The following is a 24394-nucleotide window of genomic DNA, read 5'->3' on the forward strand; positions in this document are numbered from 1 at the left end:
TTCACCTACCGTTCAGCACTTGGATCTGTGCGGATGTCGTCTGCTTCTCGGCTACGGTGCAAGTGTAGAGACCGCTGTGAACTCGTTCCGCCTGTATTATGGACAGCCTGCTGTTGAACCATTGTTTCGAAAGGCTGCAAATGATTTGAGTATTTCAATTTAGCAGTCGGCAGGAGGGACAATAGATTTGTGAATTGAATTATCGTAATACTGTTTGCAGTTTTGGGCCTACCGAAATTGCTATCATCGTCGTTGGTGGCCGTACAATGAACGCACATGGTGTGATACGATTCTACGATACCTACCTCTGAACCCGCAAATTTAAACAGAGAAGACTTGCTGGACAGATGAATACGGTGAGCTTGGCAGGCAATAAATTTATTTCGTTACTTTTATGATACTCTGTGTAGCGTTTGGAGAGAATTCAGTTGTCACTGTTGGTGCCAGGACCATAAAATGCGTCGAACTATTAACTGCAGCATGTTACATAGATTGAGACCGAAATTCCGAATAGTATTGAGTTGTATGAGCATGATAGAATATACGATTATTGAAGATTCAAGATTAAGGAATTAAGGAATGACCAACGCATAAGATTTTAGATATTCTGTGTGGTTCATATATAGTTTACTACGTATCAAGAATTGAATTAATTAATCTTACCGTATATCACCATTATTTTTTAAACCATATGTTTTATATAAACATATTGATCGACAAAACCGACTATTTGTTTTTAAATATATATTCTAGATTTTTAAATACTTGATACAATATAATAAAGATTTGTATGAAAAAGTTTTTAAAAAGATCTAATGTACTTTGAGATATACCGCATAAATTTAACATTTTAACATAATCCAGTGCTGAGAAAACTAGCAATGTTTTTTAAGTGTTTTTTTTTTAAATGTCAAAACATTAAGAACAAATTTAGTAAGCAAAATTCAAAAAATGTTTTTGCTATTCCGTTGCTTATTAGCCTACTTTTCATCAATTAAATGAGCAACATAATGGCCTACTTTTCCTAACAAAAGAAACAGAACTGAAAAGTGCTACTTTTCAGCACTGTTTTGGGTGCTGAAAAGTAACACTTTTCAGCACTCTTTTGACAATCGCCAACTAAATATCTGAATGGCTTTTACAGCCATCCTTCGAATGGTTTTGTATTTACCAATGACAAGCAACTTGCCCTACATCCATTGGACGATCCGAATCCCACTCGTGTGGCGATTCTATTTCGGCATCGGGTCGTCTAGCAAGACGAAGATGAGGTTGTGGAGTTATCTAGTTCATAGCTTCCCAAACTTGAATTTCGCGACCCCTTACCGTCTCACCAGTTATTATTGATAAAACGAGTGAGGTGACGAGAGGTCGGGGGGTCACGAAAGCCAAGTTTGAAAAACGATGATCTAGTTAATTCCAAAAAAATCCGATGCGTGCAGACAACTTAGCAAATGAATAGTGAGTGTACAATAAAATTGCAATCAGCATCTTACCTGGGTTGTCCTCGAATATCTTGACCACCTCCACGCTTCTATCTATAAAGCGTGAAAATGTGTGACAGTCATGTAGTACGTATATGTATCACAGCCTACCTGATTGAAAAATATTGAGCCTGTACGACGCATGGATGGCCACGTGGGTTATTCTGAAATATGATTGTGATCCTAGATACAACTCGATTAAACGGTTTTAACTCGTTGCAAAACTCGATTTTTTCAGCACTCGTCGTATTTATCCAACTCGGCGAGCCTCGTTGGATAAATGTACGACTCGTGCTGAAAAAATCATCATTTTGCAACTTGTTGCATAAATAACTATTATGTCAAAATTTTTACGAAGTAAGACTTACTCATTGTCTTTCGAATGCGTTATAGAGAGTTTTAAAAAGACGTTCGAGAGATCACACAGGTAAGAACAAAACACTTTTGTATGTTTTTAAGTGGTGATCCCAAATTTTTGCACAGGAGTGTATACTGAACAGATTTCAATTAACTATTGTAGTAAATTTTATATGAACTTTTCATATTATACTCCCTATACTATGTCACGCAAAATTTTCGTTGCTTCACTCATTCAGTAAAGTTTTTCCATACGGCAGCATTAGACTTTTATAGACACGAATTGCTTCTATTATTACACCCTGGATAATCCGGGTAGGAATAATATCAATAATCAACCAGTTGAATAACCGATTGTTAACTTGCGAACATTAGAGCGTATATTCATACAATTAAGCACATTTTCAAAGCACTCACGGTAACTGTTATTGTAATGGGTTTAACTAAAATAGCAAACTCTTTGTATTGATTACAACCGTGACGTCAAGTTGCTCGAAAGGAGCAATTATCGAGGGACGTATCACGTCGCGTACGGCGATAGAAACAGGTAATGGATCCATCGACTAGCGAATTTCAGTAAGCCACTAAATGGGAAGCATGCATAGTTTTTGCAAATGCCAGTCTTACCTTGAGCTGAGTTTGATATCTTTCGGTAACGCGACGCCATCTTTTTTCCACACGACGTTCTGTGGCAACGATTGCCGGGTCTTATCTTTATTGTTATTGCTAGTTGTCGCTCCCTCGTTCGAAAGCTTAGTGCTGGTCGTTTTCGCATCCCCAGCGATTGGCGCCATCAGCTGAAAAGTGTTGGCCGGCGCTGCTGGTGGAGTTTTTGTTGGCAGGGTTGCCAAATACGATAACGACACCTGACATGATATATCGATTGTGCTACCTAATTTATAGTACCGATCATAGAACTCGTATCCCATCTCGTCCACAATCCGAACTGCTGGTTCTGCGAAAATGTAAAAGAAACGGAAGGAAAAGAATGATTGTTTTATTTTCTAATCTAAAATAAATTAGAATGTAGTGAACTGCCTCAAGTAGATTATAACGAGAAAATTCATTTGATTCACGTTAATGGCAAGTAATTTACTGCGGATAAAAGGCTTCCGACTGGATAACCATCCTCTGAGTTGTCTCTTGTTGGGACACAGACTTATTGTTGCTCATAAATACCGCTTTCTTCGGCACAGTGAAGTTGTTACGCTCAATTGAGTTAATTCTTCTCAATAAATCTGGCGGAAAATATGCTACACAAAAGGTGACGTTGAGGTTTGGCACGTTTCTCGATTATTCATCTTTAAGATGAGCTCGCTTTGAACCAGCGTTGTGCAGTAACACACACATAAGGGAGTTTGCAATAAATTCTTCTGTTAATGTACAGTGACGGACAGACGAGTTAAACCACTTCACTCATTTTTTCATAATCTTTCAATTGCTTAGTCGCTGAGTGATTTTGCCTCTAAAATTTCATTTCACTATTATATTGTATGTATTAGGGTCGATGTACCAATAGCCGCATATCTAAGAACAAATATTCGTATAAAATCGAAAAATAACGCTGGCGTCATTATTTTTACATCATCTGAAAGCTTTTTATCTTGGTTTTGTGGGAAAAATGTGAAAACTGCGAAAATTCATGTGTTTGCATTTATTATCGCTTGTGCCACTATAGGAATACATGTGCCTATAGTAGCACTATTTCTAATTTCTGTTCCTATAGTAGCACTAGCATCACGGCGTTGGCAAAATACTAATCAAAACCGTATTTTTACAAAGCTTTTATATTTTTCCTTCAAAGTGTGGATCAAAAGCTTTCGTTTGATGTAAAAAAAAGTACTTAATTCATTAATTATTTCGTACAATAAAAAATAGTTTCTCTCAGTAGTGCTACTATAGGAACAATAGGTTAACTATAGGCGCAAGGGAGCTCAAATTTTAAGCAAAACTAATTATTTCGATCATTTTTTGAACAAAATCAAGCTGTGTATCAATGGTACTTAGATAAATAGCTCCTGACCTTCATGTCAAAAAATATTTTGAAAAGATTCATAGCAAAACAGCCGTAAAAAGCCACTAGTGCGACTATAGGGGACTGTCCACTAAGGGAACACTGACCCTACGCATCTGCTGTACAGTAAAGTAAAAAGCATTTGCAGAAATATATAAACATGGTGTGTTTGTGAAAATATGCGACAAAAACATATGAGCACATGTATTCGACAATAATCGATTTTCGATCGATCGACTGAACAATTTCTAGGAAAATAACAATTATTTAATGCTTGCATGATCAAACTGGGGCCAATCTCTAAGATAAACAAATTATCAACGACCTTCGACATCATTATTGTAAATTCTTGTGGTTGTGACAAGACTAACAAAATTTTCGGAGGACCCATACAAAAAAACGTGACAAAGGAGCGGGGATGGTAGGAAAAGTTGAGATTTAGCGTGACATAATTTGTGTACTATCCCAATGTGGGATGAAGGTAAGGTAATTTCGCATCTAATGGAAGAATAATTCAATTTTCCTAAGTTTTGTACTTGGTCCACTCTGATTTAACGCCGACCAAATGGAGGTAACACGGGTAGAAATCAGAATCCAAAAAACAATGTTATAACTTATGATATCCAAATTCCAGTGTATTTTCATTTTTTGAAAATACACCATTTTTTGGACTTATGTTGCTGTAACGCAACACACTCGTTATGTCCTTGTTGCTGATTGCTCGGAAACATGAATCAAATGCCTATATTATGACTCACGCATCCAATTACGATAGACAAAAAATATGCTAGAGCAAGATACAAACCAAGAATGTTCCGATTGAGAGCCACGTACTCTACCACACAACCACTTTGTCGTGTTGGAATATAGGTTATCAATACGAATGAGTTGAAGCAAAGCGCACCGCTTAACCCAAGTAACCAAAAAGCACTTTAAATAGCCTTCCGTGCTAGCATAGGGCTATTACAAAGCTGATATGCCCTATATTAGCCTATCCCTTTCGGGACGAACCAGCACAATTGTGCTGTTTGACACCCATGACATTGAATGATTCTTTTAGCCAATAAATCATTGTTTTACTAAAGTTTTTTTGATTTCGATCATTGAATTATTATTGATAATTGTAATTAAGCACAAAAGCTTTTGTTCACATCGTGTTTAGAAAACACCAGCTCAGGGCTAAACAAAATGTAAACAAACATTGTAAGAATTGAAAAAGTTTTATCTGTCGCAACTTTTGAACTATTCGTTTTTTCTAGGTATGCACAAAAACGAATCGAGAGTGAATGAGTCATTCTTTGAAATGGTGAAGACCAAATGTGAATTGATTCACACAGCAAAGATTTCTGGAGGGACAAAGTGGGACCAGCACAATTGTGCTGGTGCCGGCACTTACCCGGTCGATGTTCATTGTGGACTACCAATTTTCATTTTCAGTATTTTGATCAAGTTAAGTGGCTGAATCTGGTTCTAATGTCCACAATAGAGCATAATATTGCATTAAAACATGAATGAATGATTACATACGAATCATAAAAATTATGTACCGCACAAAACTATGTAACAAAAACTTATAACTTTGGTTTAAAACCTTTTTTTATAAGTCCGTATATGAAATAGATTGGGAATCACGTTTAATTCACATTTAAATCTCCAATAGCAAAGTTTGAGAAACAGTAAAATTTTTGGGGAACGTTAAGAAATTACGTCAATTATTTAGGGGAGCGGAGTGTACGAAAGTGTGACAGTGCATGTACCTAATAGATGCTTGGGAAAACAAATGTGAACATGGGAAGGATTTAGATAGACTTAAAAAGAGAAACAAAAAGTTGAGTCAGTCGTCGGGTGTAGACGCATTTTTAAGCGCTCCGTAGTTATTTTAAATTATTTTTTTTTTTTTGCTGTTTACAAACATCGCGCGCGACCGGTAAAAATGCAGTGTAGTGTTGAATCATGCAATATCAGTGACGATCGCTTCCTATGGAAGTGCGAGTTCTGCTTTAAAAATTACCACGCGGCATGCATTGGTGTGCAACGCCATCAGGAGAGTTTTATTTTATCATTTATGGTACCTCTCTGCGGCGATTGCCAGCATAATTTGAAAACTGGAATTGACACCCGCAAAGTGCTCCATCAACAGCAGCAGCTAATCGATTCAATTAGGGCACAAACTGACGCCAATCTTCGAGTAGCCGCCGATCTAAAAAAGCTCAGTGCAATGGGGGATTTATTTGACCAAATTGAGCTTCAACTAAAGGAATCGGTGCTGAGTATTAACAACAGCACATCGTCGATCGTTTCGAATGCTGTGTCGGCATTATCGCGTGTGGCTGAAAAAAAACTCAACAATAAAAAATGATACGCCCAACAGTGATTTACTTGCAATAAAAAATCATTTGACCGGGCTTTTGGACATATCAATGAAATCTTTAAAACAGAACATTGAAGATTTTGTTGAAACGTTGACTACAGATCTAACCGGCGAACTAAAAAAGATCTGTTCTGAAGTTCAGTCACTGAGCAGTCTAACCATTGAGATGGCTGCTCATTGCAACGATCATAATGCCAGTCAAACACACATGACAACGGATGCGATAGTTGAAATGCAATCGATCGGCAATGAAATTTTGAGTGAAGTTAAAGTTTTAATCGATACTGTTAACTCACCACAAACCAACATTGACGCTGTTCGATTCGTGGAAGATGAGTCACCCCCTAGCCTTTTAGATGAGTTGGCTGATCAAGGAATCGAAACTGTTAATTTGAACCCGGGCCGAAATTCGAATGGCACTGCAGGTTGGCGTTTGCTAGGAACAAAAAAGGTTTGGCGCTCTGATTGGACAGAATATGACAATCGTCAGCAGCGTCGTGCATCGCAGCAAAAAACTAAGGAAAGGCCCAAAAACGGAAGAAAGCGAATGAACACAGAGGTCATAACAACAGTACCAATCGAAAAACAAACTCCATTTTTTCAAAAACTCCCTCCAAGCACACCAGAAGTAAAAAGAACGCGAAAATATGAAAAACAATACTTCACAAAAATGGTTCAACTACAACGATAGCAACATGAAGCGCAGTAGCAATGGAGCGGTTTCTAATGGTCTTCCCTCGATAAGGATTTACTCGCAGCAGCAAAGCTGACTTTTTCCAAGCCTCCAGTTAAGCAACGTGGGATCAAATTTCAGAGAGGCGAAATTTTGATTCCGTATTCTGTCGATGATGCATTCCCTTCGTGCTCAACATCTAGTTCGAACTGGTTGTTTGGTCCTGCCTTAAGAAACTCCTTTTCGCAGCATTGTTCCTCGTGCTCCTGTGAAAAAACGTGTTTTCGATTAACTTGACGCAGTCCTCAGACGTAGACCCTGACGATCCAATCGTGGCTGATGAACAACTTGTTGGTAATATTTTAAATAATGACAATGTATCTAATAACAGATCTGAACTTTCAAATAATGTTATGCAAAGGGATGTGTTACCATCAACTTCTTCAGAAGCAAATGCTACCGAAATTTTAGTATATTGCCAAAATTTTAATCGCATGAAGAGTGCATCTAAAATGAACGAAATTTATAAAAGAATTCTAACTTCATCCTTCTCAGTTGTTATGGGCACTGAAACTAGTTGGAATGAAAAAATTAAGAGTGAAGAAGTTTTTGGTAATAATTTTAATGTATTCAGAGATGACCGAGATTTGGTCCTTACCCAAAGAATGTTTGGTGGCGGAGTTCTCATCGCAATATCTACTAAATTCAATTCAGAATTAATTATTTCATCAAAACATAAAGAATTTGAACATGTGTGGGTGAAAGCACACATCGCCGGAGAAACACATATATTTGCTTCTGTATATTTTCCGCCAGACCAAGCTTGCAAATCATCATATGAAATTTTCTTTCAAACTATGGCGACTTTAATCAGCGTAATGCTGATTTTATTCGTGATTCCGAAAACGAAAGCATTCTGCTTCCGGTTGTCGGTGAAAATGAATCATTACAATTTATTTTTGAAAAAGCTGCATTTTTAGGTTTAAATCAAATAAATCATGTGAAAAATCGGCAAAACTGTTATTTGGACTTCTTATTCTCAAACATTATGGATGATTTCTGTGTGAATGAATCTGTTTCTCCTCTATGGAAAAATGAAGCATTTCACACAGCTATTGAGTACTCAATTTTTGTTCACAATAATCACAATTCTGACAACTGTGAGAATTTCTTTGATTATAAAAACGCTATTTATGACGGAATTAAACAAAAATTAAATAGAATAGATTGGCAATCCATTTTGAAAAACCAGGGATATTTAGAAATCGCAGTGACGGATTTTTATTCAATTTTGTCGGAAATTATTCAAATGGAAGTTCCTTTATTGCGAAGACGTCGTAGAAATGGGTCGAAAAACCCTGTTTGGATTAATGAGCAAATAACTAATTTAAAAAATCGTAAGCAAAATTTAAAAATTCAAAAAAAAATTTACAGGCAACAAAAATCTCGAGAAAGTTTAGAAAATTATTTGTATATTGTCAACCAACTTAATCAAGCAATATCCGCTGCGCTTGAAAAGTACAACACAAAAATAGAAAATGATTTAAAATCTTGCCCTAGGAATTTCTTCAATTATGCTAAATCGAAGATGAAGTCTAACAATTTTCCATCTAAAATGACATTGAATGATAGAGCAGCTGATAATCCAGATGGTATGTGCAATCTTTTTGCTACTTTTTTCCAAGAGACTTTTACTAACTTTTCGGATAAAGATCGTGACTTTGAATATTTTTCTAGTTTTCCCGATTTTACAAGCGATATTGGTGTAAGTCAAATACTTTTACAGGACATTTTAACAGGACTGAAGAATTTAGATTCCACCAAAAGATCAGGGCCAGATGGAATCCCACCTATTTTACTGAAAAACTTAGCTAATGAATTTACAGCACCATTATTTTGGCTCACTTGAAATGAGCAGATTTCCAAAAGAATGGAAAAGATCGTATCTCATACCCATTTACAAGTCTGGTAGAAAATCTGATGTTCGAAATTATCGTGGAATTGCTATTATTTCATCCATTCCAAAACTATTTGAATCAATTATAAATAAAAATGTGTTCAGCCAAATAAAACATAGAATAACGAATACACAACACGGTTTCTATAAAGGTCGTTCTACTACAACAAACCTTTTGGAATTTGTAAATTACACTTTGAATGCAATGGATAGAGGTAACCACGTCGAAGCACTTTACACCGATTTTAGTAAGGCATTTGACAGACTAGACATTCCTATGTTGATTTTCAAGCTCAATAAAATGGGAATTGCGATGAGACTCCTCAACTGGATTGAATCTTATTTAACAGATCGCCAACAAATAGTTAGATTTGAGGGAAAAATGTCTAAACCTGTTCACGTTACATCAGGAGTTCCCCAAGGTTCGCATTTAGGTCCATTGTTATTTATATTATTTGTTAACGATATTTCATATGTGCTTAAACATCTTAAAATTCTGATTTATGCCGACGATATGAAACTTTATATGGAAATCAATAGCAACAAAGATAGCGACATTTATCTGAATGAAATAAGTATATTTGATAAATGGTGTAGCAAAAGCTTACTTCAATTAAACGTCAAAAAATGTAATTTAATCACATATAGCAGAAAACGGAATACACCACAGATTACTGTCTCTTTAGGAAATCAAATTCATATTAGATTCTAAACTTACCTTTACTGATCATTATAATACGATTATCCATAAAGCAACCAATATGTTGAGCTTTATTAAGAGTTTTAGCTACAATTTTCGGGATCCATATACGATTAAAACCTTGTACATTGCTTATGTAAGATCAGTTCTAGAATATTGTAGTATTGTGTGGTCTCCGCATATAAAAATACATGGTGATAGAATCGAATCAGTACAGAAGCAATTTCTTTTATATGCCTTACGCAAATTAGGCTGGACAACGTTTTCACTGCCATCATACGAGGCTCGATGCATGCTTATCGATATTCAAACCTTAAATGAGCGTCGCGAAATAGCCATGATTTCATTTATCAATGATATTGTATCGCAGCGTATTGATTCCACCAATCTTTTATCATGTTTGAATTTCTACAGGCCCGCTAGACAGTTAAGAAATCGGAATTTGTTTGCATCAAATAATCATCGAACTAACTATGCAAAATTCGGCCCAATGAATCGAATGATGTCTCTTTATAATCAGCATTGCACAGAAATTGATCTGACCATGTCGCGAACAAAGCTAAGACAATATTTTAATTCCTTAAGATATAATACAACATAGAATTAAGCAAATGTGTAGTCTACTATTGATTGACGAAATAAAAAAAAAAAAAAAAAAACAATGGACGTAATATTTGAATGCCCCCTTGCTTTGATAATTTGTAAATTCTATGTTGAATCGATAATCCATTCTGATGTTCTACGATGCATGGTGGTTCAATATCTGCATTAATATTTATGAAGTTGAACAACTGGAGATGAAAACCTTTACTTACTATTTGTTTCTGTCTGAACTGCAGAGTCTTTTAAATGGCATACTATTGATGTATGCAGCCCATGCTGGTACTACTTGCAAAAATCTTGTTTATTATGTTGAAGACGAAATGCGTTTTAAACTAAGAAACTTTAAATTTTTGCGGTACTATGAAATAGTCAACTAAACTACTAAGCAATGTATGAAGTTCTGGAGTCTATATTATCCGCTCTTATAAAAAAGAAAATATCGTTTCGTTTCTTTTACCTTAAAAAATATACTTCCAAATCTTAAATTTTGAGATTAATATATTAAAAATTAATATGTGGACTTCATTGCCGTGCGTATAGTGTTGTAACTAGCTGTATCGATGAAAGAAGTGTTGGTTCAATTCCCGCTGCAGTATTTTTTTTTTCGTCATAAACGTATTACGACTGTGCCATTTGGTGTAGCATGCTAGTCCATTGATTCGTGTGATGCTCCCTTCAAAGGTCATAATCGTACATAATGCTTTCCAGGAAACTTTCCACGGTGACAGCCAAAAGTGCCCATTCAACCGAAACGAAAGGGAAAACAAAACTTACGAGTATGGTCAGGGGTCATTCAAAAATGACGTTCATCATTTAGGGGAGAGGGGGGGGGGGTCAATGAAAGTGTGACAGTGCATGAATTAGGTATTGGAAAAAACGTGACAGAGGGGGTAGGCGGGGTCTAGAAATCCCGAAAAACAATGGACGTCATATTTAAATCGTCCCTCAGAGCTTTACATTTTCCTTTGTAACCTAACGGTCACACCGATTACGAAACTTTAAAAACTCATGGCAAACCAAAAAGCCTGCTGATTGCAGCTGTCTTATGGAATGTCTAATTAGAAACATTGTCAGTGTCTTAATTTTTAAACATCATGATTTCCAAAAATTTGAATACATTCGAAAAAACATTGAGTGTTCTATGTAATTTGTCAAATAGCTGGAATATATGTAACAATTTCAAAAAGCAAATTCATGCTTAAATATGGTTAATGACCTGATTTTGACAATTCGTTTTTAAAAGGGTTTCCAAATTCCTTGTAATGTGTAAGCTATCCGTCTTAGTTCTTTCTGTGTTTCTTACTGTGGAAGTGCTTATGAGAAGTTGATAAGCGGGCTTCTGTAAGGTCAGAAAGAAGAAGAAGGAGTTTGATGGTAATTATTTACATTTGCATGCGTCATTCTTGTTTATTAACGTCCAAGCTGTCGGTCACATATTACGTAAATTTACATGATTTTTTAGGGAAGCTGCTTACGCAGATTGAATTTTTTGACGTTTCCATTTAAATTCTAGGATTAATATGAATGATTCCAGTTATTTAAGGTGATTATAGAACGAAGCCACACCTCAAAATTTCGAGAGCACAAGGCTTGAGAACCAAACAGCGCCCCTCGTTGAAAATTTATCCCATTGATCACCACCAGCAGGCAAGCAGTTTGATTGATTTGCAATGCGAACTGTTGTCAGATTCTCCAGTCTTGTGCTCTTGAAAATTCAAAGTTTGGCTTCATTTTATAATCACCTTAAAATATATCAGTTCCATGTTATCAACCTTTACAAAAATATTGTTTAAGCATCATTTAAAGGAGAGCTATGTGATTTTAAAAGTGATAGCGTATATGTTAGGTAAAGTGAGTGAAAGAGGTTGAAGGGGTTTCTTAAAAAATAATTTAATTTTCGAGTCTAGTACATGACTTTGATAACGGCCTTATAATGGAGGTCAAATTACGCGTATCTGTTAAAGGATACAAACTCTAGTGGAATTAAATGGTTTAGTACTAAATTTGGTTTTCATTTATGTAGGTATAGATATTCCACTAAACATTTCGAAGGTTTATTATTATTTTTTCAATTTTAATATTTATTCCGTAAATTATTTTTGAGAAAAAATCCCATATAATTTTTGAGGATATAAACAGACAAAGCAATACCAAGATGGTTTGGTTGAGACAATTAGTTTTCAAGATATTCAAACATGTATGTTTACCCATTTTTATATGAAGTAGACTAGTTCTTGAATTATAGCGATAAACGTCATTATCACGTAATGCTTTGAATCTTAGAGAGAATAGTAAGTATTTTCATCTCTCGTACATTGTTTTCGATCCATTTGTAAAAAAAATCATATAAAATAAAGAACATTATTTTTTTAATTTTAATGTACCGTAAAATGGGGTGTTAAGGGATGAAAAAAAATTTCAACTCTGATTTCCAGCAACTTTCAGTATGTCAACAATTGAACAAAGGACAGCCCTACCATTCTCTCGTCGTGTATATCAAATGCCAAATACAGTTATGAGGATCCTATGACAGATCTCTGAAATAATCATGAAAATGAGTGATTTTTGACGGAAATGCAAAATGGGGTGTTAAGGAATTTGAGTTTCGTAAATAAAACCATATTTTGCCAACAACAAAACACAATCCTTTTGGTCAATAACTTTGACGCTTTCATTCAATTTCATAGGTTATGTTCAACCTTAATCAGATAATATATTAATGTTATTGAACTTGGAACTCCTGCAAACGCAAATTGTTTTATTTTACCTGCTAAAGTTTTCATCGTTATTTATCCTTTTGGGGAACTATATCGTAAAATTGTCTTGAAATGATTTTTATACTTATTTTAAACAGGATCATAACCTATACATTTTTTGCAGTTTACGAATCCTATAAGCTTTGCAGAGCAACTTCGTGAATAACCTATCATATAAGGATAATTTCAACAAGCTTTTAGTTTTAATAGGAGGAATGGCCAATTTGACCTATATATAAAACACTACACTAAATAACGTAGTTGCATGTAACATCCAGTAGCATGGTCGAACAAATACTGAAAAATAGTGTTCCAGTACGCACACTCTACAACGCAATGCGTTTAGTGCCCGACGAGGCCACGAATTTTCACAAAAAGAGCTTAGAAATGACAAAATATTACTATTGTTTACCACTTCATAGGATTATCAAATGGCTTCAAAACCATTTCCAACTTTCCAAACACTTTACCAGTGTGATCGAACAAGTTTTAAAATTTCAGTCAACTCTCCCCTACTCGATATTCCGTATCTCGTTATCGAGGTAGAAAACCATAGTCATGGCTAACTCGATGGTCCCTTGGATCGCAGTTACAATGGTGTTGTGTTCTGTAACGCGGTACCTCCCTAATTTGATGATCACTTCAATATCGATTTAGGGAAAGTTGTTTGTAGTATCAAGAAAAATCCCAAATTTACTTGAATACGTTGTTGTCAAGAATTTCCTACCAGTTTAACCGATTTTTCGAGATTAGACATTTTTGGTGATATTCAGTAAGAAACCAAATATACTTGTTAAGGTACGGCGGGGCAAGTGGGAACGAAAAAAACGATAGTTCAAACAAATTGTTCAATAAAATTTTCAATTGACAATATTTTTCAAATCCAACAACACAATTACGTTTTAGCAGCAAATGGTGTGGGCATGAAACTAATCGAATAATTTCCAAATTGTGAAAACCTTGGAAGAAAGTTTTAGAATGAGCCAATGGACGCAGTTACCTCGCTAAGCGGGGCAAATGGGACACATCCAGTTTCATGCGTCAATCCACATCAGTAAGTCAACCATTACAATAATAGGATTGATAAGTCATAGATTTTCAATTTTAAGTACATATTTGATGAACATAAGGGATCAACCATAAAATACGTTACGTTTTAGGAAGAAACCCTTTATTTAATAGTATGTCCCCTCACATTTAATATTAATTGAAAATTCCTCAATAAAAGCGTAAAGAGGAATTAAACATGTTCAAAATACATCATTTATAATTTGTTAAAACCTAAAGTGTAGCGCATAAACAATCAATAATTGACGAAATTATAAATATATTTTGTTTTTATTTATATGCATGGCAGAAAACCACCTTATGGGATGGAATTGTTTTTCATCACTACTTAATTTGGTAGAAATAACAAATAAAGCTCAAATATCATAGAAAAGTTATCGTTCTCATGATGCATTTCAAATTTCAGCTGTGTGTTTGTTCAATTTTGAAGCCGTATTTCAAAAATAAAACATTAATTAAAAAATAAAGAATAATTACACTTTTCTTCTCCCTCTTATGCAATAACGTAATTTGAGGTTGATCTTTCTTGATAAAAATCATTTGTTTGAATGTTTCAGTGCTACTCTCTAGCAAGATGTATGAAACGTGTACGAAAAGTTTTGATTCTGGTTTTTGTTTTGATAGGTCCCACTTACCCCAGGTTCAAATATATTTTGGGGTAAGATAGACCATCGAAAATTTCATATGAAATGAAAACAAAGTACTGGTTTATCGTTAGCAGCTTGTAATAATACTAAAAATTATTGGAAATTCGATTTAAAACACATTTATTTTTTGCGAGTCAATGCAAGACGTGAAACGTGTCACAATTTGGCATGCAAGTTGAAAATGGCCCTGAACTGACAACTGTTACATTAACCACATGGAAATAAAAATAACAATATGTTTAGTACTTAATACATTCCTTGTCATTGTATCTTCAACTATCTAGAAGAATACCACCATGAAATACTTTTCCTAGTTGAGCTATGACGAAACGCCCCACTTACCCCGGATTCTCACTTGCCCCGTAGTACCTTAACTTTTACAATGCAGTTTTACTTCACAGAACATGCCAAAAGTTTATTGAAATATAATACGGAATAAATTGAATGAGTTTAGTAACTTGGAAAAAGTAGAAAAGATAATCCCTTAACATCCCACTTGTTTTCAAAAAGAGACTTTTTCCATAGAAATTATTAAAAGTCTAAATCTAGATAGAATTTTCAAGACATTTTGTCTGCGTTATGATCTCAATTAAATATACTTATATTTTAAGTTACTCACATATTTTTCTTTATATTGTTTTAAAGTTTTGTAGTTAAATTTATTTAGCCTATTAAACTCGAACAAAAATATTTTGAAACGTTTTCAACATCTAGATTCCACAATACTTTATTTCAATAGACATTAATGCAGCTAACAATCCTCCGAACAAATGAAGCATTTCAGATGACTGATATATCAACTTTCGACGTTTCTGTGATTTGTCAAACTTGATTGAGAAGTTCAATCCCTTAAAACCCCACTAGTCCTTAACACCCCATTTTACGGTACAATAAAAATATTTCTGAATTCCTATTCCCCGAAAGAGCACCCTAATGACGAAATAAAAAATACGGGCCGAATTTTTTTAAAAAGGCATGACTGGAACAATTTTCTAAAAAAAATAAAAAAAATATTTATTTTTTCGAACATTGACCGCTTTGGGGACGGACCAGCACAATTGTGCTGGTCTGAATTTGACCCTAAAAAGTTCATGGGTTGATAGAATAGCCAAAATAAAGAAAGTTTTTTTCTACGAGATGATGAGTTTATAAGGTAAATTTTGAAATAATCAGTCAAATATGGTCCGTCCCGAAAATGCTATGACAGCCCTTAAAGCCCAAATAGGCGAATTAGCAGGCTAGTGGTTATTTGAGAATGTTACTTCTCTGTATGTTACGCTTATGAAGAGTAGATTGGCCCAGCTCAGTATGGGAGAAAAATAAAGTTGTATGATTCCACGGGGCACCCCCCAGGATTATTTCTTGGGGTTAGAGGAAGCCTTTCTGAAAAATTCAGCTCATTTGGTCGTTCCATGAGCTGGCGCATTTGAATTGAAGTTAATATGGGATTTTTAGCTCAAACATATTAGCAACAGCACATCATCTACTGTTTGGTTCAGGAAAATTGATGATCGCGTTCAATTGGACCCAGAATATCAAAAACACTACTTGATATAATAGCGAAGAATATTGTAGAAGATTGTACCATGATCAAAATTAATAAAGTTGGTGTTTTAATCATCTGAAGTATATCATGCAATACTGCTTGTATTTCTTCAACATAGCTTGAAGGTAACCACTAAGCGCATCATAGCCACCTATGACGCTGGGCGAGCTGAGGACATGTCGCATGCATATAAGTGACTGTACGGGAGTGCTGATCTAAGCCTAACTTTCAACAACTGAAAAAGTAATGAAAATGAGATTAAATCCAGATACAACCTTCTGCAATTATGTTCATTAGGGTATCAACTAGTGTATTTGTCATTCTGGGCTTATTTGAACGCGAACAATTAGTATACGGAACGAAACAGTGATATAGGATCAATTTTTAATATATTTGAGACGAATATCCCATACAAACTTCATATCGATTGCGCCAGCTGGTGGAGCAACCAATTGAGTTGAAATTTTGAGAGAGCGTTTTTCTTACCCTAAGGATCATATCTAGGGGGTGCCCCGTTAAGTTTTACAACTTTTTTGTTTAAGGGCCAGTCTAATGAAGAGTCATGATTTTGACTGTTTTTTTTCCTTCTAAGCAATGGGGAGATAGTCTGCTCAACAGACTCCGGACCGAGGTCCGGGAGTGTGGGGTTGGGGACCATTTACTACGTACAAGCAGTAAACAGGACTACACCCCCAACCCACTAAACCATTGCATGATTTTGACTCTATGGTCCATGATTTGTAGTCCTGATATAATGACCAAAACTATTAAAGAAATTCATAACTTGTAAATCATGAATCAGATTTTTTTTTCCATGTCAAAATATGTAAAAAGCCTTGGCCCATGGGACCACCCTGAAACGCGATTGATAATTTGACAAAAACGCTTGACTTTATTTGTCTTCTTCTACTACGTCCGCAGTAGCATGTAGCATGCTTCTCAATGAACTTCCACAGTTATCTTCATTTTTTTTTTAAAGGAAATCGTTTTATTTGCTCTTCTACAATGTTACCAATGATGCTTATTTTCAATTTCAAAACTTTGGTCTTTTTTCGATGAATAAGTAGTTTCACATTTTATGCTGAATTCAAGGAGTAAAGGAGTATAAAGGAAAACAAGTTTTTCTGCAATTTAATGAAATAAAATTGTATCGCATTCGAAACAAAACAAGCTAAACTTGTACCTATTATTTTATTTTTCCCAAAACAACCGTCAGGAAGCTAGGAAAGAGCAGATTTTTTCAGTTAACTTAGCTCACAAACGACCAAAATGTCACTAGAATCTATAACGAAATGACAAACAATCGAAAGACCAAAGATCGAAAACAAAAAAGGTGGGACAAAAGGTCGAATATATTTTTTCAAAGGAGGAAAAATTTTCCTCTGAGCAAATCATTTGAGAACTTATGCCCTTCCAACCTTTTGTCTTTCTAACTTTTGTCTTTTCGGCCTTTTGTTTTTCTACCTTTTGTCCATAAACCATGTCACTTTTACCCCATTGTGTTTGAGCCCTTCAATTATTAAACATATTGTTTAACTAAGAAAACATAAAAATGAATTATAATCAATTCAATGTCAAAATATATTTGTATGTAATCAGCTAGGTACACTGAGAACAGCGTTGTGGTTGAAAATACTATATCAGAGGGTTAAATTAAATACACAACGCCACTTGATTTGTGCAGACTGAATTCGCATTTATTTAGAATATTTTGTGCATTCAATTTTACCATGGCACCATTTGTATAGTAAAAATTACTATATCATAGTTAAAAACTTGCAGCAGACCAGAATCGAACAGAGGATCTGGCGATTGCCAAGCGCGAACGCTAGCCGCTCGGCAATCGACGCGGTTGGATTGAGAGGGAACAAAACGCAAATAAAAAGCGTTCATGATAGCTCAATCGTGGTTTGAATAGTAAATTTAAAAACACGTTCATGGTTCTCATTACTGTAACGCTTGTTTCAGTGTATAAAGTTGCAACACTGCAACAAACATGTGGAATAGTGCTGGGAATAAAAAGTTTTGTCATGATTTTGCTATATAGGGAGACTTACGGCTGCGGCACCATTCGACTATTATCGGCAACCAAATTTCAAGCGCCAAATTTACAGTGTTATTCTATCAAAACACTTTAATGAAAACATTCAGATGATTATTTGTTCTGTCCGCTTCCCACTGACGAGATTTCTGGGACTGAGCAAACAATAAAGCCAGAGCTGTCAACAATTCAAATGAACACGCCGCAAAATGCGATTGATTTGGAGCTGCCGAAAAGATTCACCAGCAGTTCTTATGGGAAAGTTGCTGAACAGAATGAGGTTATAGTCACATTGACAAGCGATGTTCGCAGCGTTGTAAAAACTTTTCCAAAAGCACAAGTCTGTCGGTGTGATTCGATAGAGGATTGAGTAACGGATAAATGAAAACATACAAACACGAAATTTATCTGCTGATATCCGAGAATATTACAAAAGAAGCGCGGCATCGGCTTAGACTGCCGACAATACGTAAGTTCCCCTATATAGTGGAGTTCCGTTTTAAGCAACAAAGTCGAAATTTTCAGTTGCCAAAAACAGAATCGTGCTAAAATCGGAACTCTTGTTTTAATTTTATTTTTTAATTATTGGTTTTAAAAACATCATGAGAATATTATTACAGCATCCTTATGAAACCATATTGCATCCTGATTTCGAAACTATCCACTTCGAAGCAATGTTATGAATCCATCGCCTATTGTTAATTGTGACATACGTTCTACATACTTTTAATCGCTTAAATGGTTTAATGTTTAATGTACACTGGTTACATTTGTGGGCCATGTGAAACAAATAATCATATAAGTGACCTTTATTCATATAAAAAACGATGAAATGTATTACTGTATTCTATACGTTTTTGTAACAATAAAAATAAACGGGATATTGCACAACTGTATGAGTTTTGTGATTTAATTTACGCTAAAAATCAGTTCATGTTTTAGGCCTTAGTGTAAAGTTAAAAAAGGTAAGTTAGGAATGGCTCCTATGATTTATTTTTCTGACTAAGTAAATCATCTCGTAACAAACAATTAACTGCATTCAAAAGAGCAAACAAAAACAACTACAACGTGCTGCTCGTTATTTCGTAGAAAAAGTAAACAAGTTGAGCTCAATATACGTTATAAACCTACGGAAATTTAAAGGAATCTGAAGCATATTGCTAGGAATCCACAGGATTCCACTTATAATCCTCAGGATCTCGCCTAGGATTCTGATAGGATTTGACATCTTAAGATTCGACTGCGATTGTGCTGAAAATTTTCAAGTCTCCGATAAACATGTCCAAACGTTTACTATTCCTACTACCACTGCAAATAACCAAAATCCTCAAAATTTTGCCAGAAATACTCAAAATACCACAAGAAAACTACAATATAACACTAGGAATTCACAGGATGCCGTTGAAATTTTAAGAGTTAGTAATCACCTTCCTTAGCCGAGTGGTTAGAGTCTGCGGCTACAAAGCAGAGCCATGCTGAAAGTGTCAGGGTTCGATTCCCGGTCGATCCAGGATCTTTTCGTAATGGAAATTTTCTTGACTTTCCTGGGCATAGAGTATCATCGTACCTGTCACACGATATACAAATGCGAAAAATGGCAACTTTGGCAAAGAAAGCTCTCAGTTAATAACTGTGGAAGTGCTCATAAGAACAATATTCTGAGAAGCAGGCTCTGTCCCAGTGGGAACGTTAATGCCAAGAAGAGGAAGAAGAAATCACCAGCTTTCGCATTCTCAATAACCAACTACAAAACCATTACAGTGTTCGATAGACGTCTCCAGACATCCTCCAGAATCCGTTGAAATTTCATAGATGCCCCCTAAAATCCATGACTCCCCTGAGGGTTTTCCAGGGTATTGTTAGAAAACTCATAGACCCAGATAGATATGAACCAAGGGGAGGACAGCTTTGCTCTGAGCAGGCTATGCGCATCGAGCAAGCTCTGAGTTACTCACATTTGATCAGAAATCATAAAATTCACTTTTCATACTGTTTGATTTACTGCGATTTTACATGTTTCCAACCAATATCGGAAGGTGTAGGATTGGATTATCGCTACGGAAAGGGGCAGCACTTGGATTTACGAATTAATTAGTGCCAAGTGATGTTCCTGCCTAACTTCATTTGTTTCCGTGTCTTGTAAAATGTGGAGAACATACATGTGAGGGATTATGGGGGGAGAATGGTTTGAAAAACCTTTATTGTAATTTTAATACATACAATCTTACAAAGGTGGGAGGAAGAGTCGGAAACTAACCCAAAAAGCTTATGTACGTTATTGATAGACAGCCATAAAGATTATATAGAAGAAAATTAAATTAATAATAATTCATATAAATAACTAGCTGCAAAACATTTAAGTGGTAAATAAAACGTATTATTTGTTTGAATCAAATGATAGATTAAATGCTTCCCCTGGACAACGAGTACGAGTAAAAGTCTAGCACCTCATATATTTTCCATTGAAGCAACTAATTCATCGCTTGTACTTATCTGTGAGTACTTTTGTATTAACGCAACGTTGAAAGGAGAATGATTATAGTGAATCAGTGGCAAAGTAGTCACGACCCTGCAAAAGAATTCTTGCCAAATGTTCACTTTTCATTCAACAAAAGATAACTAATGAAGATTATGGGCTGCATACGAGATGATACGAAAACTTTTCACTTCGAAACAAACAACCCACCATTTACGGTTGCTATGTGCACATAACGACGACCGAGTTGATTTGATCAGAGTTGCTCCAAAGCAACTCATGATCTAGCTCAAGATCAGTAGGCTGTCTCGCCCCTTGATATGAACATTTTCATAATTTTATGGGATCTGTATATTTGATTACAACATTTGTATATAATGTTGGATCATCTTCAGCACAAAAAATTGCGCTTGTGAACTGCAAAATCACTAACGCAATTTATTTTATGAAATTCACGACTTTTTGTTTTATTTGTTTCTATTTTTGTGGTGTGTTTGTATGTAATTCGATAAAAATAAAAACTGTGAGCTCAAAAGGTGTGTCAAAATCGATTGAAACTCTGTGTCAGTCATACACTTTTTGCTGCTCTTGTGTCAGTGCTTGTACTATGTTAGAACGAACAGTTTCCAAATCTGAAGAAAAGTTGTTATTATTAAATATATAACCTACTGGCAGACTGAAGAGGGCTGGTTACACAGTTTGAATGCCAGAAATAGATATTGGTCTCTGGTTGAGATACTGGAGAATAATAAACCCATGAAAAGTTGCAAATGCATGACCAATAACCATTCCGAAGTAAATAAGCACATACGTGGGCCGTTAGTAGTCAATGGAATTTGAGAATATCTGAAGGATAATACTTATAAAAAATTACATATATAGTGATATTCAAAATTGTTGCCAAAAACGGATCCATTTTGTTGCCAAAATTGGAGATGTGCCAAAAACGGAGCATGCAAAAAACGGAACCTCACTGTAATTCGATTATTGTTTAAAAGCATGTAAAGTCTAAATTAAAATAAAACCATGTTCATTAGTGCCACCTAGCGGCAAAATTATGATCCAAGCTGTCTATCTTCCGAATGTCCTTGACTTTTTGAACAACTTTGCCGAAAACTGAAAGTGAAGAGGACTCCTCGGCTTCTATAAAGAAAGATACACGTTAAAATTTCTCTTCTTCTTCTCTCTGGCATTACGTCCCAACTGGGACAAAGCCTGCTTCTCAGATTAGTGTTCTTCTGAGCACTTCCACAGTTATTAACTGAGAGCTTTCTATGCCGATTGACCATTTTTGCATGTGTATATCGTGTGGCAGGTACGAAGATACTCTATGCCCTGGGAATCGAAAAAACTTCCTTTACGAAAAGATCCTCGACCAGCGGGATTCGAACCCACGACCCTCAGCATGGTCATGCTGAATAGCTGCGCGTTCACCGCTACGGCTATCTGGGCCCCTTAAAATTTCTCTCCCATCTCCAAATTGACCTGCATTCGGACACAGCCGGCACCGTTATTGTCAGTTATAATAATGGGAGTACCAGTACCTACACATTAAAGATGTAACGGATCCTGAGTAACGTCTTTTGCTTCCCTGTGTAAGTACAGCTGTTCTTGCAATAACGGAGCAGCATATGCGGGCGGTCAATCATGCTCATGCTCATGCTCAACTTTGTCGAAGACTCGAATTTTCTTTCTCATGTGGATCACAAGATAGAACATGTTTAAAATATTGCTGTGTGCGTTTGAAATGCAAATATCAAATGCGGGAACACCAAATGCGGTAAGATTTTTCCCAAGAAATGCGATGTCAAAGATAGATTTTTCTTGCTAGGTCGGCCTTGATTTATACAATCGTTGCTAGGTGCCATTTGATTGTTTTGTGTTTCCGCATTTGAAGGACGTTTGGTCAAGATTTGCATCTCAAAAGCGAACGGCAATACTAAATTCAATATGCTCACTGGCGCCACGTAGCAGCAAAATTGAGATTATTAGATCATCAGCTTCTCGAGATATACCATCATGAATCTTCCTGTATTGAAGTGATGCTTAAATTTCCAGGGTGATTCAATGCTAAGTTCACGGGACCATTTCCCAAAAAAAAATTGATGAGATATTAAGCATTTTTGGAACGTTTACCAACATTTTATTCTATGCTCACTTTTTCATGAGGTTTCAAAGATTTCGTGATTTATCCTTGGCAGCCTATATTTTGTAGAACTTAAATTCAATTGGGATCATTTATGTAATCAAAGGGGAAAATTCTTTTGATTTATGTGGAAATCAATGTTAAAACATAAAAATGCAAAATTGCAGTTTGAACCTTCTAAACAGAATCTTGATAAATATAATCTAAAAAGTAGATTTGAGTATTGTTACGTTATAATTCCGCTCATTTGTTTTATTTGTGCTCCTCTTCAGTGTCAGTTATTCCATTACAGTGGATGCGAGTAACACAAACCTGTTTTTTATCTTAAATTCTTTTCGGTTTGTCTAGGTTTCGCGTTTGCGTTATTCGTAAAATAATGTTATGGACGAAATATGCTAAAATTACAAAAAAAAACAATGAATGTAAAGATGTATATGTGGTCTCAAAGTTTTGCCCTTCACTGTAATTCTCGAGTTCTTTATCCCATACATTTCTCAACTCTCATGTCAGTAGATTAATTCAGATTTCAGCCTTCTCCATCATTTATCAACGTTTCATGAATTCAAGCAGTGCGGAGAAAACGTTTGAAAGGAAAGGTTGAGCAGCAAGACACAATTTTTCATTCGAACGCAAATGAACGACAGTCGATGAAAATGGAGCAATCGTGTTAACATGATTCTATTGTTGGAGCTGCCAATTGTGTTGGAACGCCTTTTTGGTCGCGTTGGCGCCTCAATATAGTTTGGAATACATACCTAGAACTGTGAGATTGGTGGCGAAAACTCTGGGCGGATGTGTAGACACTTGACACATGTACAAGCCACCGTCGTCATTCTTGATTGGGTTGATATGTAGGCGCCAATTATTCGGATATTGAAACTTGACTCTTATCCTTGGATCGCCACTGTACGTATTGTTGCCTACCGTCAGGAGCGATACCTTATCGGTCGTCCTTCGGATCCACATCACCTGTGGTTCAAGCACGAGGAAAAAGGGTTGGAATATAGAGAGAAAAGACAAAAATAAGAATTTACATCTGGAGCAGATTTGTTGGTCAATCGAAAGGCAAGATAAATGGGGACACTCTGCGGCTTGACTAAAGTGCGTTTCATTTTGTTAATATCATTTACATATTACAAGTAGAATAGATTAATGGATACCCTTTCATGATTTGCATATCCACCTGCCATAAAATGCCAATTTTCTTTTGGACACACTTGAGGCCCAAATCCCTGGGCACCCGGGACCTCACTTATACTCGGTCTATTTACGATCTTCTTTGAAAATCTTGTATGAAAGATAAAATGTTCTAGTGTATCATCCACTTTTACTATTTGGTCGGTGTTCAGACAGACTGAACCAAGTGCTTTTTCATAGTTTCAGAAAAACGTACATCAGTCATTCGAAATATCTATTTTTTGCATTATTTGCTGCAATAATCGATCTCATCTATCTGATGATGCATCTGTATCAAAATAGCATAGGAAAATCAGAATCGACGGAGTCTTTAACGTATCTTTAGAATGTCAAAATATCATCTAGTCCGGTCTGTCTG

At 35.7% G+C, this 24394-nt stretch overlaps 1 protein-coding gene across 6 annotated transcripts in view; it reads right to left on the bottom strand.

The window, feature by feature from the left end:
• LOC5577100 overlaps positions 1-24394 on the bottom strand; it is a 152158-nt gene that overhangs the window by 19633 nt on the left and 108131 nt on the right. For all 6 annotated transcript variants that reach the window (XM_001663139.2, XM_021850004.1, XM_021850008.1 and 3 more), the window contains 3 exons: positions 23595-23808; positions 2469-2796; positions 10-134 (listed from right to left, as the gene is read on the bottom strand). In XM_001663139.2, the coding sequence (XP_001663189.2) occupies positions 10-134; positions 2469-2796; positions 23595-23808 (667 nt within the window). The remainder of the gene's footprint in view (positions 1-9; positions 135-2468; positions 2797-23594; positions 23809-24394) is intronic.

This window comes from Aedes aegypti, chromosome 3, assembly GCF_002204515.2.
Source record: "Aedes aegypti strain LVP_AGWG chromosome 3, AaegL5.0 Primary Assembly, whole genome shotgun sequence".
In the NCBI taxonomy this organism is placed as follows: domain Eukaryota; kingdom Metazoa; phylum Arthropoda; class Insecta; order Diptera; family Culicidae; genus Aedes; species Aedes aegypti.